At 45.0% G+C, this 17,867-nt stretch overlaps 1 protein-coding gene across 1 annotated transcript; it reads right to left on the reverse strand.

Moving 5' to 3' along the window:
* Positions 1–8,540: 8,540 nt before the first annotated feature.
* LOC122925841 (isotocin receptor-like) lies at positions 8,541–15,005 on the reverse strand. Its single transcript, XM_044277195.1, has 2 exons — positions 14,123–15,005; positions 8,541–8,752 (listed from the first exon to the last, which is right to left on the reverse strand). The coding sequence occupies exons 1-2, from the start codon at positions 15,003–15,005 to the stop codon at positions 8,541–8,543; spliced, it is 1,095 nt and encodes a 364-aa protein (XP_044133130.1).
* Positions 15,006–17,867: the final 2,862 nt, after the last annotated feature.

The following is a 17,867-nucleotide window of genomic DNA, read 5'->3' on the forward strand; positions in this document are numbered from 1 at the left end:
ACGACAGTATTTTTTCACGGCCCGCAAAACGGGGTTCGGTTGTTCTGTGATCTGTGTCTGTTTTCTCTTCCGTGTGTCTTCCTTGATTTTTGGAGGATCACCAGACCAGAAAAGTGAAAAAAAAATCTGTCAAGTTTGCCTTGAAAATGATAGGAAAAAAAACGGACACGGACGCAGATGACAATCTTGTGTGCCTCCGTGTTTTTTCACAGACCCATTGACTTGAATGGGTCCGCGAACCGTTGTCCGTCAAAAAAATAGGACAGGTCTAGGGCTGAAACGATTATTCGAATAACTCGATTAAATCGAGTCTAAAAATTCATCGATGCAGTTTCCCTGCATCGAGGAATCGTTCAGATCACGTGATCACGGAGCGGGAGTGAAATTAAGCGTCTCACTCACCGCTTCCGTGTCCTCCGGAGCCAGAGAGGCAGGACTGAGCGGCCGGCACAGCTGAGGGAGGAGGAGGGAGTCTCTCCCTCCCCACTGTGCGCGGCTGCCGCTGAAGACCAAGTAGGAGGAGGAGGGGAGGGACGGAGGAGGAGGGGAGGGGAGGGACTGTGGCCACTGCGCCACCAATGAATGTGCCAGCCATATCCCACAGGGTCCCCCTCCTCCCCCCCATCATTGGTGGCAGTGTCAGTTCCGATCGGAGCCCCAGCAGTGTAATGCTGGGGCTCCGATCGGTTACCATGGGAGCCAGGACGCTGCTTAAGTCCTGGCTGCCATGGTATGTTAGCGAGCAGAGAGCAGCGCATTATACTCACGTGCGCTGTGGCCGGCGGTCGCTCCTTCTCATAGGTCTGTGCGGCGCATTGCTAATGCTGTAAGCATTAGCAATCCGCCGCACAGACAGAAGAAGGAGCGACCGGCGGCCACAGCGCACGTGAGTATAATGCGCTGCTCTCTGCTCACTACTAACATACCATGGCAGCCAGGGCTTAAGCAGCGTCCTGGCTCCCATGGTAACCGATCAGAGCCCCAGCATTACACTGCTGGGGCTCCGATCGGAACTGACACTGCCACCAATGATGGGGGGGGGGGACCCTGTGGCCACTGCCACCAATGATTAATACTGGGGAGGGAGGGAGGCGGGGTTGCATTACCAGAGGGGGCAGGCAGATCAGAGGCGGGGGGGGGGAGGCAGATCAGAGGCGGGGGGGGGAGGCAGATCAGAGGCGGGGGGGGGGGGGGAAGGCAGATCAGAGGCGGGGGGGGGGGGGAAGGCAGATCAGAGGCTGGGGGGGGAGGCAGATCAGAGGCTGGGGGGGGGAGGCAGATCAGAGGCTGGGGGGGGGAGGCAGATCAGAGGCTGGGGGGGGGAGGCAGATCAGAGGCTGGGGGGGGGAGGCAGATCAGAGGCTGGGGGGGGAGGCAGATCAGAGGCTGGGGGGGGAGGCAGATCAGAGGCTGGGGGGGGAGGCAGATCAGAGGCTGGGGGGGGAGGCAGATCAGAGGCTGGGGGGGGAGGCAGATCAGAGGCTGGGGGGGGAGGCAGATCAGAGGCTGGGGGGGGAGGCAGATCAGAGGCTGGGGGGGGAGGCAGATCAGAGGCTGGGGGGGGAGGCAGATCAGAGGCTGGGGGGGGAGGCAGATCAGAGGCTGGGGGGGGGAGGCAGATCAGAGGCTGGGGGGGGAGGCAGATCAGAGGCTGGGGGGGAGGCAGATCAGAGGCTGGGGGGGAGGCAGATCAGAGGCTGGGGGGGAGGCAGATCAGAGGCTGGGGGGAGGGAGATCAGAGGCTGGGGGGGAGGCAGATCAGAAGCTGGGGGGGGAGGCAGATCAGAAGCTGGAGGGAGGCAGATCAGAAGCTGGAGGGAGGGAGATCAGAGGCTGGGGGGAGGCAGATCAGAGGCAGATCAGAGGCTGGGGGGGGGGGGAAGCCAGATCAGAGGCTGGGGGGGGGGGGAGCCAGATCAGAGGCTGGGGGGGGGGGGAGCCTGATCAGAGGCGGGGGCAAGCAGATCAGAGGCTGGGGGGAGGCAGATGGAGAGAGAGTGGTTAATGGAGGCTGCAAGCACCACCTTGGCATGTATAAAGTTATTGGTTTAGAGAGGGGTTAATGAAGGCACCTCCAAGGTGCTTTCATTAACCTCTTCAGACCAATAACTTTATACATGCCTAATGCCAAGGTGCTTCCATTAACCCCTCCAAACCCAATGGGCATGTATAAAGTTATTGGTTTGGAGGGGTTAATGGAAGCACCTTGGCATTAGGCATGTATAAAGTTATTAACCCCTTCAAACCAATAACTTTATACATACCTAATTACGTACGTTATTTTAAGTAGCTTTTTCTTATTAGATTACTCGATGAATCGAGAAATATAATCGATAGAATACTCGATTACAAAAATATTCGTTTACTGCAGCCCTAGACAGGTCATATTTTTTTGACGGACAGGAAACACACGGACGCGGATGACAAACGGTGCATTTTCCGAGTTTTCAACGGACCCATTGAAAGTCAATGGGTCCGCAGAAAATCACGGAAAACGGAACAACGGACACGGATGCACACAACGGTCATGTGCATGAGGCCTTTTTTGCGGACCCATTGAAATAGTTCCGTATACGGTCCGCAAAAAAAAAAAAAAAAAAAGGAACGGCCAGGGAAAGAAAATAAGTTTGTGTGCATGAGGCCTTAGACCTCTTTCACACTTGCGTTGTCCGGATCCGGCGTGTACTCCACTTGCAGGAATTACACGCAAGTGTACTGAAAGCATTTGAAGACGGATCCGTCTTCAAAATGCTTTCAGTGTTACTATGGCACCCAGGACGCTATTAAAGTCCTGGTTGCCATAGTAGGAGCGGGGAGCGGTATACTTACAGTCCGCGCGGCTCCCGGGGCGCTCCAGAGTGACGTCAGAGCGCCCCATGCGCATGGATGACGTGCCATGCGATCACGTGATCCATGCGCTTGGGGCGCCCTGACGTCACTCAGGAGCCCCCCGGGAGCCGCACGGACGGTAAGTATGCTGCTCCCCCGCTACACTTTACCATGGCTGCCAGGACTTTAGCGTCCCGGCAGCCATGGTAACCACTCTAAAAAAGCTAAACGTCGGATCCGGCAATGCGCCGAAACGACGTTTAGCTTAAGGCCGGATCCGGATCAATGCCTTTCAATGGGCATTAATTCCGGATCCGGAACTGAAGACATCCTGATGCATCCTGAACGGATTTCACTTCATTCAGAATGCATTAGGATAAAACTGATCAGGATTCTTCCGGCATAGAGCCCCGACGACGGAACTCTATGCCGGAAGACAATAACGCAGGTGTGAAAGAGCCCTAAGGCCCAGGCAGGGAGCGGTATATAGGAGACAATAAAACCAGTGCACGTAGCTTTCTGCCAGCAGGGGGCGCAGCACAAAGTCTGGAAAACCTCCATAAAGCCTGTATAACACTGCCCAATTTTGGGCAGATAATCACTAATGACCGTTCGCATGAACACTTGTTAGCAATGATCTTGCAGTGCTCAATGATTGGGCAATCCAAACCTTTTGACGTTAAAAAATATGCGTTTGCAGGCAACAGATCAATTCCTTCCTCACAATCGCCTGTGTAATACAGCCTTCAGGGATCTATAGAGCTTTGCTTACACACAGCCTATTGCTGGTTCCTAACTTTTAGAACTGATTTCTACACAACAGTGTAACCCTCATCATTCAGGGGAATGGAACTGATTTTCAGTCATACATTTCTACATGTGTAGACACCCTGAGGATATATTCACACACCATTGTTTTTAATGGGAGGCTGCGCTGCAGTTCATGCGGCCGACGATATTACCTGTGCATTTTTCCAGACCATGCCAAACATGTACACATCTGTTTTGGGCACAGACACCTCTAGAAGCCTGCTCGTGGTTTAGCTCCATTCAAGGGTGGTAAATCAAGAGCTGGACCGTCTGATTCAAAATGAAAACCGGATGGCAGAAGCCGCAACAGTTTCTGCGGTGGGATACCCGTTATGTGAACATTACCTAATCGTTCCAGAATTGCAACTAGTAGAAACAGCTGATTGTGATGGTGTCAGGAGTTGGGTCCCTGTTGGTCTGTTAGGGCCCTTGCACACGACCGTATGCCCTCCTAAATATACGGTCCAAGAGCGGGCCTTATGTCCCGGAGCGGCATTGATCGTGCGCACAGGAGCACACGGCATCGCAGATTACAATGATGTTGTGCACATCGGGCCGCCCACGGTGCTATTGTCCCTCACTCATACGATCTTATGAGTGCGGGACAATAGTCCCGCGGGCGGCCCGACGTGCTGTGCGCACAATCAATGCCGCTCCGGGACATAAGGCCCGCTCACGGACCGTATATCTCGGAGGGCATACGGTTGTGTGCAAGGGCCCTTATTGGTGACTTATCCTGAAAAACCGCGAACTCTGGTGTTTTGCAAGTTCTATAGAGAAGCCTAAAAACACACAAGAAATATTCTATACCTAGAGTATTCTGCATTTTAAAAAACCATCAGTGATCCACAAATATGTAGTGCATTTCATTTTTCAGTTTGTTATATGGGAGGACTTTATTATAGACCTGCATACCCCTTATTATAAATTAGATGCACCCTCCAGCAGTCCGTGGGGGTCATTTATGAAACAGAAATATGCCTATATTAGGTAGGTCCTTTTTTTTTTTCCTCTGCTCACGCCAGGTCTAAAAAAGTGGGTGTGCAACTTTTTTCCACCAGAAAATAGAAATAGAGGGAATGATAAATTCCCCCCATAGACTTTAAAGTAAAGTAAATCTGGGTGCAAATAAAAAACATTCCAAAATGCACGTTGCAACACTTTGTGAGTGGATACAGCCTCAGGCCAGTTTCAGACAAGTATGTTCGGTCTGTGTGATGGATGCATTTCCTGGACTGACTTCAGCTCAACTGACCTGAGCTTACTATACCATAGTGATCTATGATGCTGTGTAAGGCCCCGTTCACACGGGCGAGATTTCCGCGCGGGTGCAATGCGTGAGGTGAAAGCATTGCACCCGCACTGAATCCGGACCCATTCACTTCAATGGGGCTGTACAGATGAGCGGTGGTTTTCACGCATCACTTGTGCATTGCGTGAAAATCGCAGCATGTTTTATATACTGCGTTTTTAACACAACGCAGGCCCCATAGGAATGAAGGGGTCTGCGTGAAAATCGCAAGCAAGTGCGGATGCGGTGTGATTTTCATGCATGGTTGCTAGGAGATGATGATAGTAAATTGATAATAAAATCTATTTACTGTATTATTTGAAAATAATATCATTCTTAATACAGAATGCTTACTGAAATGTGGCTTTAGGGGTTAAAAAATAATTACCTCATCCAATGCACTTGTTCGCGTAGCCGGCATAATCTTCTTTCAGGACCTGCAAAAGGACCTTTGATTTCTATCTTCATTCAGCAGGACCTGCGCTGACGTCATCAAAGGTCCTTTTGCGGGTCCTGAAAGAAGAAGAAAGAAGATGATGCCGACTGCGCGAACAAGTGGATGAGGTAATTATTATTATTATTATTTTTTGTAACCCCTAAAGCCCCATTTTAGTAAGCATTCTGTATTCAGAATGCTATTATTTTCCCTTATACCCATGTTATAAGGGAAAATAATAAAATATACAGAGCACCTAACCCAAACCCGAACTTCAGTGAAGAAGTCTGGGTACCACAGTCTTTTTTTTATCACACGCGTGCAAAACGCATTGCACCCGCATGATAAAAACTGAACATCAGAACGCAATCGCAGTCAAAACTGACTGCAATTGCGTACCTACTCACACGATTTTCCCTGATCGCAGACGCAATGCATCCAGGCCTTATTCGGACACGCTCGTCTGCAGGGGGCCTTAAAAAGCCGGTCTTAGCAAATGTGTCCGATTGACTTGAATTTGGTTAGATTTTTCACGCAGAGCCATTCAATTTATGGGGTTCTTCTTGTATGAGAAAACTGTTCATGTGCATAAACCAATTGACAATTGGTCAGTTTCAGCGCATTAAACTCGCTTGTGTGCATGTGCCCTTAGGCCTCTACTATATGATACAGAATTTGTCAGGGTCTGCTCGGTAACAACCTGATGGTTTTTCATGTAAGTTCAATCAGTTATCTGTGATTGCATGCAGTGTTTCCATTTTCTTTTTCATCTTGCACGCACAAGAAGTAAAAGCGGAAGAATAACACTAAGCATCTCCTAGAAACCATCAGTGAATAACGCATTGCATCTGGATACCTTCCGTTTTTCATGCAGCCCCATTAATTTCTAAGGGATCAGGGCCACAACGCGCTAAGATTTTTCCTGAACACAGATGATCAGTGATAAACAAAGCTCGTGTGCACAGACTCATTGAAATGAATGAGTCTAGCATCTAGATGAATGGATGGTAAACTCACATGTGTGAAATTAGGCTTGGGGTGCTGCCACACTACTTTAATCTTTTTTTTTTTTTTTTTACAAACCTAAAAAAAAGCGACAACTCTGTACAATTCATGCAAAAAAAAATAAAAAAAACACACCACATTAAGAGCATGCTGCAATTTTATGAAGAAAAAAAATACAAAAATTGCAGTGCTTGTAGGGCATTTTGTAATTTTCTACTGACTAACATGCAACACCTTCCAAGTTGTGATGCACCTATTGAACAGTATCTGCAGTCAATGTAACCCCCCGGCCTAACCACATGTATCATTATTTGAAGTTAACTAGAATGATAAAGAACCACAAAAATTCCCAAGAGTTCAAATAACAGGCAAAACACACCATAAAAGCATGACCATGCTGCGTGGTCACACCCTAAAAGTTAAAGGGGTTTTCTCACTTCAGCAAATCCCATTTATCATGTAGACTACGTTAATATAGGGCACCTACTAATGTACTGTGATTGTCCATATTGCCTCCTTTGCTGGCTTGATTCATTTTTCCTTCAGATAATACACTTAGGCCCCTTTCACACGGGCGAGTATTCCGCGCGGATGCGATGCGTGAGTTGAACACATTGCACCCGCACTGAATACCGACCCATTCATTTCTATGGAGCTGTTCACATGAGCGGTGATTTTCACGCATCACTTGTTCATTGCATAAAAATCGCAGCATGCTCTATATTCTGCGTTTTCACGTAACGCAGGCCCCATAGAAATTAATGGGGTTGCGTGAAAATCGCAAGCAAGTGCGGATGCTGTGCGATTCTCACACACGGTTGCTAAGAGACGATCAGTATGGAGACTCGATCATTATTATTTTCCCTTATAAAATGGTTATAAGGGAAAATAATAGCATTCTGAATACAGAATGCATAGTAAAAAAGGGATGGAGGGGTTAAAAAAATAATAATAATTTAACTCACCTTAGTCCACTTGATCGCGCAGCCCGGCTTCTCTTCTGTCTTCATCTTAGCTGTGTGCAGTAACAGGACCTGTGGTGATGTCACTCCGGTCATCACATGGTCCGTCACCATGGTAAAAGATCATGTGATGGTTCATGTGATGACCGGAGTGACGTCACCACAGGTCCTGTTAGTGCACACAGCTAAGATGAAGACAGAAGGCGATGCCGGCTGCGCGATCAAGTGGATTAAGGTGAGTTAAATTATTATTATTATTTTTTAACCCCTCCAGTGCTATTTTACTATGCATTCTGTATTCAGAATGCTATTATTTTCTCTTATAACCATGTTATAAGGGAAAATAATACAATCTACAGAACACCGATCCCAAGCCCGAACTTCTGTGAAGACGTTCGGGTTTGGGTACCAAACATGCACGATTTTTCTCACGCAAGTGCAAAACGCATTACAATGTTTTGCACTCGCGCGGAAAAATCTTGTGTGTTCCCGCAACGCACCCGCACATTTTCCTGCAACGCCCGTGTGAAAGAGGCCTTATTGTTTCCATGGTTACGGCCACCCTGTAATCCAGCAGCTGTGGCCGTGTTCGCACACTACAGGAAAAAAGCGTACTTTTACTATATTGTGCAAGCACGGCCACCACTACAGGATTACAGCGCGGTCATAACCATGGAAACGAGCAGTGTATAATGTGATGGAAAAATGAATCCAGCCAGCAAAGGAGGCAATATGGACAATTACAGGACATTAGTAAGTGCCTTGTATTAACTTCCTCGACATGATAAATTCCGTTTGCTAAAGTGAGAGAACCCCTTTAAGTTTTCAATGTTCTAGCATTATCATATAGGTTTACCTTCATCTGAAGATTCCTACTGCATGGACTGCTGCTGTCTTTGGATCTTCAAAATTCTAAAATCCATGCAGACCATAATAGTGCAAACAGATATATAGATAGGTACACCTATAATCTATTTCTATATATCTGCATATAGCAGAGTGAAATAGAAATAGATGAGTAGGTGTGAAAGCCAGTAGGAATGTGTGATTGCATGGCTCTGCACATGTAACATTAGGAGGTGACCTGTATAATGACTTTCTATTCATACCACACTTAGTATTAGAGTAATGACTGTAACTCCTAATAGCAGAGGTACGTAAGACATCCGGCTGAACATACATTTCTTATATATGAGTGAAGCACTCCTTATACATAGGTAACTGGCTCTTCACAAAATCTAAGTCTGCAGTTGATGATGCTTCCTGAGACTGGAAATGCCGGTTGATTTGAGCTATATTTGGAGATACGTGTTAACTCTTTAATGCCATGTGAAATGTGACCACAGAAATACATATATATCCAGGGGTTGACGCAGCTGTTCAGGTTTCCCAGAAGCATTACAATTGTGAATACAGGGCCTGAAAATAAAACAGTAATAAATTACAGCAGGGTATTAAAGGTATATTTCACCAATAATTACATTATTATTATTATTATTATTATATGTATTTAAGTACCATTTTTTTCGCCCTATAAGACCCACTCCCCCAAAGTGGGAAGAAAATGTAAGTGCCTCTTATGGGGTGAATACTAATGAGCACTTCCACTAGTACAAGAGGATCACAGTGTGGCAGGAGGAGCACTAGATCACAGGAGAGGTAAGTTGATATTTTTTGTTTTTGTCTGCTCTGAGGTCTGCTTAACCCAAGGGTCTCATTAGCATCGGGGTCTGTTCTAAGGTCTGAATGTGGGTCTTAGAAACATTGAGGGTCTCATCTGAGGTCTTTTTAGGGATCATTCACATTGGGGATCTGATCTGGGATCTGATTAACCACTTAAGGACCACAGGTTTATACCCCCCCTAGTGACCAGGCCCTTTTTTTACAAATCAGCACTTCACAACTTTAACCGTTTATTGCTCGGTCATGCAACTTGGCACCCAAATGAATTTTACCTCCTTTTCTTCTCACAAATACAGATTTATTTTGGTGGTGTTTGATTGCTGCTGAGATTTTTCGTTTTTCTGATATTAATCAAAAAAGACTGCAATTTTCAAAAAAAAAGTGTATTTTTTAACTTTTTCAGGTAAAATTGTTCAAATATAATTACATTTCTATACAAGTTTGTGTCTAAATTTATTGTTCTACATGTCTTTGATAAAAAAAATCCAATAAGTGTATATTTATTGCTTTGCGCAAAAGTTATAGCGTTTACAAACTATGGTACAAAAATGTGAATTTCCGCATTTTGAAGCAGTACTGAATTTCTGAGCACCTGTCATGTTTCTTGAGGTGCTAGAATGCCAGGATAGTATAAATACCCCCCAAATGACCCCATTTTAGAAAGAAGACACCCCAAAGTATTCACGGAGGGGCATGGTGAGTTTATGTATGATTTAATTTTTTTTCACAAGTTAGCGGAAAATTACACTTTCTGAGGAAAAAAAATAATAATAAAGTTTCCATTTCTGCTAACTTCTGGCAAAAAATAAATAAAAAAAATCTCCCACGGACTCACTATGCCCCTCATTGAATACCTTGGGGTGTCTACTTTCCGAAATTGGGTCATTTGTGGGGTGTGTTTACTGTTCTGGCATTTTGTGCGGGGCTAAATTGTGAGCAACCATGTAAAACCTAAAGGTACTCGTTAGACTTTCGGCCCCTTTGCGCACCTAGGCTGCAAAAAAGTGTCACACATGTGGTATCGCCGTACTCAGAAGAAGTAGGGCAGTGTGTTTTGGGGTGTATTTTTACATATACCCATGCTGGGTGAGAGAAATATCTCTGTAAATTGACAACTTTGTATAAAAAAAATTAAAAGTCGTCATTTACAGAGATATTTCTCTCAACCAGCATGGTTATATGTAAAAATACACCCCAAAACACATTGCCCTACTTCTTCTGAGTACGGCAATACCACATGTGTAACACTTTTTTGCAGCCTAGGAGCGCAAAGGGGCCCAAATTCCAATGAGTATCTTTAGGATTTCACAGGGCATTTTTACGCATTTGGATACCAAACTACAGCCTCTTTCACACGACCGTATGGCTTTTTCAGTGTTTTGCGGTCCGTTTTAAACGGATCCGTTGTTCCATTTTTTGTTTCCGTTGTGTTTCCGTTCCGTTTTTTCGTATGGCATATACAGTATACAGTAATTTCATAGAAAAAATTGGGCTGGGCATAACATTTTTAATAGATGGCTCCGCAAAAAACGGAACGGATGCGGAAGACATACGGATGCATTTCCGTATGTGTTCCGTTTTTTTTGCGAACCCATTGACTTGAATGGAGCCACGGAACGTGATTTGCGGGCAATAATAGGACATGTTCTATCTTTTAACGGAACGGAAAAACGGAAATGGAATGCATACGGAGTACATTCTGTTTTTTTGCGGAACCATTGAAATGAATGGTTCCGTATACGGAACGCCAAAAACGGCCCACAAAACGAAAAAAAAAAACAGTTGTGTGAAAGAGGCCTACTTCTCACCATTAGGGCCCCTAAAATGCCAGGGCAGTATAAATACCCCACAAGTGACCCCATTTTGTAAAGAATACACCCCAAGGTATTCCGTGAGGGGCATGGCGAGTTCATAGAAGTTTATTTTTTTTGCACAAGTTAGTGGAAAATGATTTTTATTTTATTTTTTTCTTACAAAGTCTCATATTCCACTAACTTGTGACAAAAAATAAAATTTTACATGAACTCGCCATGCCTCTCACGGAATACCTTGGTGTGTCTTCTTTCCAAAATGGGGTCACTTGTGGGGTATTTATACTGCCCTGGCATTTTAGGGGCCTTAAAGCGTGAGAAGAAGTCTGGAATCCAAATGTCTAAAAATGCCCTCCTAAAAGGTACTCATTGGAATTTGGGCCCCTTTGCGCACCTAGGCTGCAAAAAAGTGTCACACATGTGGTATCGCCGTACTCGGGAGAAGTAGGGCAGTGTGTTTTGGGGTGTATTTTTACATATACCCATGCTGGGTGAGAGAAATATCTCTGTAAATTGACAACTTTGTATAAAAAAAAATTAAAAGTCGTCATTTACAGAGATATTTCTCTCACCCAGCATGGGTATATGTAAAAATACACCCCAAAACACATTGCCCTACTTCTTCCGAGTACGGCGATACCACATGAGTGACACTTTTTTGCAGCCAAGATGCGCAAAGGGGCCCAAATTCCAATGAGTACCTTTAGGATTTTACAGGGCATTTTTAAGCATTTGGATTCCGTGAGGGGTATGGTGAGTTCATGTAAGATTTTATTTTTTGGCACAAGTTAGTGGAATATGAGACTTTGTAAGAAAAAAAAAAAAAAAAGAATCAATTTCCGCTAACTTGTGACAAAAAGTAACTAACTAACTGGCGGTGATAAGGAACCATTAGGGCCCATTCACACGTCCGCATTTCTATGGGGACAGACTTTGTCCCGCTCAGATCCGGAATTGCGGATCTGCACTTCCGGGTCCGCACTTCTGTTCCGCAAAAATATAGAACATGTCCTATTCTTGTCCGCAATTGCGGACAAGAAAAGGCATTTTCTATATAGTTCTGGAAATGTGCGGATCCGCTAAATGCGGAAACCACATTGTCGGTGTCCGTGTTTTGTGGATCCACGGATCCGTGGATCCGCAAAACACATGCGGACGTCTGAATGGAGCCTTACAGGGGGGTGATCAATGACAGGGGGATGATCAGGGAGTCTATATGGGGTGATCAGGGGTTAATAAGTGACAGGGGGGAAGTGTAGTGTAGTGTGGTGATTGATGCTACTTACAGAGCTGCCTGTGTCCTCTGGTGGTCGATCCAAGCAAAAGGGACCACAAGAGGACCAAGTAGCAGGTATATTAGTTAACAAAACAGCGTCTAATATACCTTTCCGATGTTAAAAAAAAAATTGCATATACAGCCTGCCAGCGAATGATCATCGCTTGCAGGCTGTAGATCAACTTCCCAGCTGCGCGCCGCTGTGAACGCGCGCGTTCACGCAAAGTCTCGGCCCTCACGAGATGACGCCAATTGGCGTCACTGAGCCTGAGACTGCCGCCGCCCGGACGCCTTTCGGCGTTACGTGTGCGGCAAGAGGTTAACATCTGGGGTCTTACCAGCTGCTGTTTCTATTGAACATACTGAGGTGGACACACATGCTCAGTCTTGCTCTTTCCGGTATGCGCAGGGATCCCTGGTGTCCAGAAGCTGTAGCATCTTTTTTGATTCTTGGAGGAAATGCTGAGGAAGTGCAATTAGAGTAACCCTGTCTCACTCATTACTTGCTTAGCATCTCTTCTGAGAAGGACAGAAGATGCTGCAGCTTCAAAAGCAGCCAGATCACCACACCAGGAATCTCTTGTAGAGCCAAGCGAGCTCAGATGGACTTGCTAGACCAGGCATGCTCAACCTGCGGCCCTCCAGCTGTTGTAAAACTACAACTCCCACAATGCCCTGCTGTAGGCTGATAGCTGTAGGCTGTTTGGGCATGCTGGGAGTTGTAGTTTTGCAACAGCTGGAGAGCCGCAGGTTGAGCATGCCTGTGCTAGACAGTGCCTTTTTGTCAATGTTTAGCAGTGGCTGTAGTATTTAGGTGCTTAGACAAAGAGCGAGGGCACCTTTTTCACCCCTTCTGTCCAAACATGGATTGATTACAGTAGCAGCCAGGGTCCTCACAAAGGCCCCCCATAGCTATATGCTAAAGGCATGTCCTCATAGATTATCAATTTATTACTGACAGAAAATAATGTTTTGGTATACCGAGTATGCCAAAGCATTATATAAGCAGTTAGTCCCATCGGTATCTCCTCTGACAAGGTAAGGATTAAAGGGATTTTCTGGTAATCTTCATTATTTTGTTATGCCTATTAGTTTGCATGACCTAATGAAAGACCAATACATACCTGCTCCCCTCTGATCCTGAGCCCTGGCTCCTGTTCATCTTCCGGTCCCAGGCTTGTTTACTTCTGGCCGGGGCGGGGTATGGACAGGATCATGTGTGCTGATGCAGCCAATTACTTTCTTTAACAATGTTGTGTCCCCAAACAGCAACTCACTGCTGCAGACAGTCATTGGCTACAGCAGTGCAGGTGACCATGTTCATACCCCCGCCCGGAGTAAACAAGCCAGGGTGCAGGAACGGAGTTGCTTGCAGGGAGCAGATTAGTATGACTATTTTATTAGGTCATACAAGCTACAGGGCAGGGAATAATTAAGATTCATTAAACTCTTTAAAGGCTATTTTAACTGCTATGTTAACATTATTCCTGGAAAATCAGGAGATATAAGCATATATTAATAAGTGCAAATACCCAAAAATTATAATTATGGGATAGATTTAACTATAAACAATATTCTTTGTGGGGCAACCATTCAAGTGAATAATAATATATATTAAAGACATTTTCTCACTACAGGGAGTGACATATACCTAGGTTATGCCATTACATACTGTTCAATGGAGACTTAATCTGTGCTAGTTAAATACTGTGGTTCCCACTATAATTGTCTTTGTTTTTAGCATGCATAAGGATCTAAGAGGTCAGATCCCTCCGATATGCTGAGAATACCCCTTTCGGTGGTTTCTCTATATTCAATTCCACAAAATATTGATGAAGGCTCACCATAGGTGAACCTTTATCTTAAAATCAATACACTTAACATTGAGAAACGTAACATCCTTTGCCAAAGACAGCACAGCACAGTCTAACTGCTATATATAGATGGAAAGAAAATGATTTGGAGCATGAGTGTATCAATAATTTCTGTTATCTAGATCATTAATCCATAATATCTTACCATCTGGAATATCAGTAGACCATGCAGCCCACATCTGAGCGATGAAGAATGGTGTCCAACATGTAACATAAGAGACAACTGTCACTACAGTCATTCTCACATTCTTAATCATGGCTTTGGATATGCAGTTAACACTACTTGCCCTGGATATTCCTATTTGTGGATCACGAACTGGAAACCCCACAAAGGCATTCATTTTTATCTCCCAGCAGGTTTTGATCTGGCATATACTAAGAATAGTAACTGGAATAAAAAATATAGTGATAGAAATCCAGGTGACATACGCCACTAAGCCCCAAGGTTCCATGAACTGAGCCCAACACTCATATATGCCAGGAGCAATCTCTGTTTTGGAAAAAATAAAAGCCTGGGGAACACTAAAAATGAGAGAGATTGACCAGCTTGTGCAGATTGCAGAGTTCCACAGAGCTCGTGTTTTCTGAAATGTCACCATGGGGTAGCATATTGCTTGAAACCTGTCCAAAGTCATCACAACGATCATATACGTGGAAGCAAACATTCCAACCAGTTGCAAATATTTAATAGTCCGACATAATGGATCAGGTCCCATAAAAACATCTGTAATGTCCCAAATCAGCTGAGGGAGAACTTGAAAAAATGCCACAACTAGGTCAGCCAAGCTTAAGTGAAGCATAAACACATACATGCGAGACAGCTTCTTTCTTCTGTTCCACAAAGTAAAAATCAGGATAAAATTTCCAGCTGTGGCCGCAATGAAAATGATGCCGAGCACAGAAATCTCAGCATAAGCCAAATGCTCTTCTCTCTTGGACCAGACAGTTATTTTAGTCCAGTTGTTCTTGCTTACTTCATGTTCAATGCGGTCCTGCTTTTCCATTAAAGAATCAGAAATGTTTTTCATTGTGTGAAAATGTTAGTAAATTGATGTATTTTTCTTGAAGACTGTACTTCTTTCATAGAGCAAAAAGATAATGATTTTAATGCGGTTGTCCGTAACAAGAAAAGGTATGCTTCTTCAATGGATAAACCTTTAGCTATTTAATCTGTGGCTGAGGGGCACTCCTCCTCCTGACCAATTCCAGGAATTGTTCTGTCATAAAAATGAAGGAGATAATGTACTAAATTAATTGTATCTGACTGGCTTTAGAAAGGGGAGTCCACATGCACCACAGTATTTATCACAGTAATATATTGGTGTTGTATGCCTAAAATGTATGCTATGATCACTCCATTTATCGAAATATAACAATATGCAGGGCTGGACTGGGAACTTAAAGTATAACTGTCATATATATTTTTTTGGGAGTATTGGATTGTGGTGATTAATATCTCCTCGGTGGCGCTATTTCAACTTTTCACTGTGTACTCAATTACCCCTTAATTCCACATTTTGTTCCCTGTACTGCCTACTTTTACCTAGGCATGGCATGGTCCATCTATGTGTTGAAGGACGGAGGATGCAGATGCACAGCGTGCAAGGTCACATTACTGACAGCCAGGGACTGTAAGTAAATGATGAAAGCCAGGTCCTCCCCAGCAGCTGATAACAGTGCCTGGGCTGTGTGCACTTGTCCCTGTCCCTGCGCTTTGCAGACGCTCCCTCACTCAGCAGAGCTGGACAATGCAGAGTTGAAGCAGCGCACAACAGGGAAAGGGAGATCTGCCGTCTGCTCAGTGTATAAATGAAAGCAACATGTGGTAAGAGGACCCCTTTGTGCTGCAGGAGATTAACCCTTTAGGGGGAGGGCTCTGGTTACTGACACTTTTGGGGGGCTATTGTTACTGGCTAGTGAGGGCAGGCGGGATTAGCCTCAGGGGGAGGGCAGCGGCGGCCCTCTTAACTGAATAGTGAAATTGCAGTTTTATGCAGACTGGTTGCTAAGGGCTGAATGTTATTAAATATGGGATAAGTCAGTCTAATAGTAACTGATTCTGGAATATCATGTTATTAGTAACTACATATATGAAAATTGAAATTAGGGTCTAAGTGTGACAGTTATCCTTTATAGTGGCCCTGGAAACAAAAAAGTGTCCCTATGTTGTAGGTGTATCCAAACTAACAGAAGGCAGGACTAACAAAGTAGGCAGAGACAACAGAAGTAGGTGGGGCCTGCCTGAGAAAGGTGGGCCGCTGTCCACCAGCACAGCATCTCAAATAACCTATATCAATATAAAAAACTGGGCAGACTATCCAGTTTATTATTATTGTAGCATTGGAAGGTTTAAATGACCTCTAGGAATAGATGCAGGTCAGCCAGTCCGTTCCCGCTTTCTTGTGACCTACCTTTTGAAGTTCAGGTAGGCAAAGAGAGAGTGTAGGCGTGCTCAAACCCTGTCACACCAAGCACGGACCACAGCGTTACTTAAAACAAAAAGAGAAAAAGGTCCAGCTCGGTTAAAATGGTACCTTTATTTTTCAGTGCAGATAAAAGCCAGTTACAGTCCAGTTACATGTTTCAGATCAGAGACAATAGCGATCCTTCCTCATGACATACACATACTGAGGAGGGGGTTGGATATATAGCGCCTCCCCTTGAAAGCAGGTGGACACACTAACTACAAGCCCCTCCTTCAAATGAAATTGACAACATGTGCTAAAAAGCATGGTTAAAACAAAAGAACAAACACAAGTCATGGATCAAAAATTCAATAATGTAATATCAGGTCATGTTTACGATTAAGTCCACTTGGTGTAGTGGACCCCATTTTAAAGATCCAAAAAGGACTCACGATTCAAAAGCTTCTTCTTGTAATTACCACCCCTATGAGGTGGAGTAACCCTTTCCAGGCCTTGCACTATTAAACCCTCTGTATCGCCACCATGCACCAATGAAAAGTGCAGGCTGACTGCAGACACATTCCTGGCATGTGAATGAGGAATGTCAGAGATGTGCCTGCACAGTCTAACCTTGAGGCCATTAGTGGTGTAACCAATGTACTGGAGGGAACAGAGAGTGCATGAAATACAATCAGGGCCGTCTTTAATATTGATTGGACCCTGGGCAAAAATTTACTTGGGCCCCCTGGATCCCGCCTTCCCACACCTTAGCAGGCAATCACGCCCTCCACCACACACACATCTGGTAGAGTCCAGTGAATGACTGTAAATACTTCCAGTTCTGAAGACTCCAGCGGCTCAGGATCAGTGTTCTGGGCAGCTGGGCTCAGGCTGGAAGTGGGCACCGCTTTGCAGGAAGAAGACCGGGGCTCGGCTCACCCTAGTGTTACAGTGCACCCCAGCACCCCACAGTATGCAGTATAGCACCCTATAGTATACAGCACCACACAGTATGCAGTATAGCACCCTATAGTATACAGCAACCCACAGTATGCAGTATAGCACCCTACAGTATACAGCACCACACAGTATGCAGTATAGCACCCTATAGTATACAGCACCACACAGTATGCAGTATAGCACCCTATAGTATACAGCAACCCACAGTATGCAGTATAGCACCCTACAGTATACAGCACCACACAGTATGCAGTATAGCACCCTATAGTATACAGCACCACACAGTATGCAGTTTAGCACCCCACACTATACAGTACAGCAGTATAGCACTCCACACTATACAGCACCCACAGTGACAGTATACAGTATACATCCCCCCACAGTATACAGTGCAGCAGTATAGCACTCCACACTATATAGCACCCACAGTGACAGTATACAGTATACATCCCCCCACAGTATACAGTACAGCAGTATACCACTCCACAATATACAGCATCCACAGTATACAGCCCCCCACACTAT

This window comes from Bufo gargarizans, chromosome 2 (genome assembly GCF_014858855.1).
Source record: "Bufo gargarizans isolate SCDJY-AF-19 chromosome 2, ASM1485885v1, whole genome shotgun sequence".
Lineage (NCBI taxonomy): Eukaryota > Metazoa > Chordata > Amphibia > Anura > Bufonidae > Bufo > Bufo gargarizans.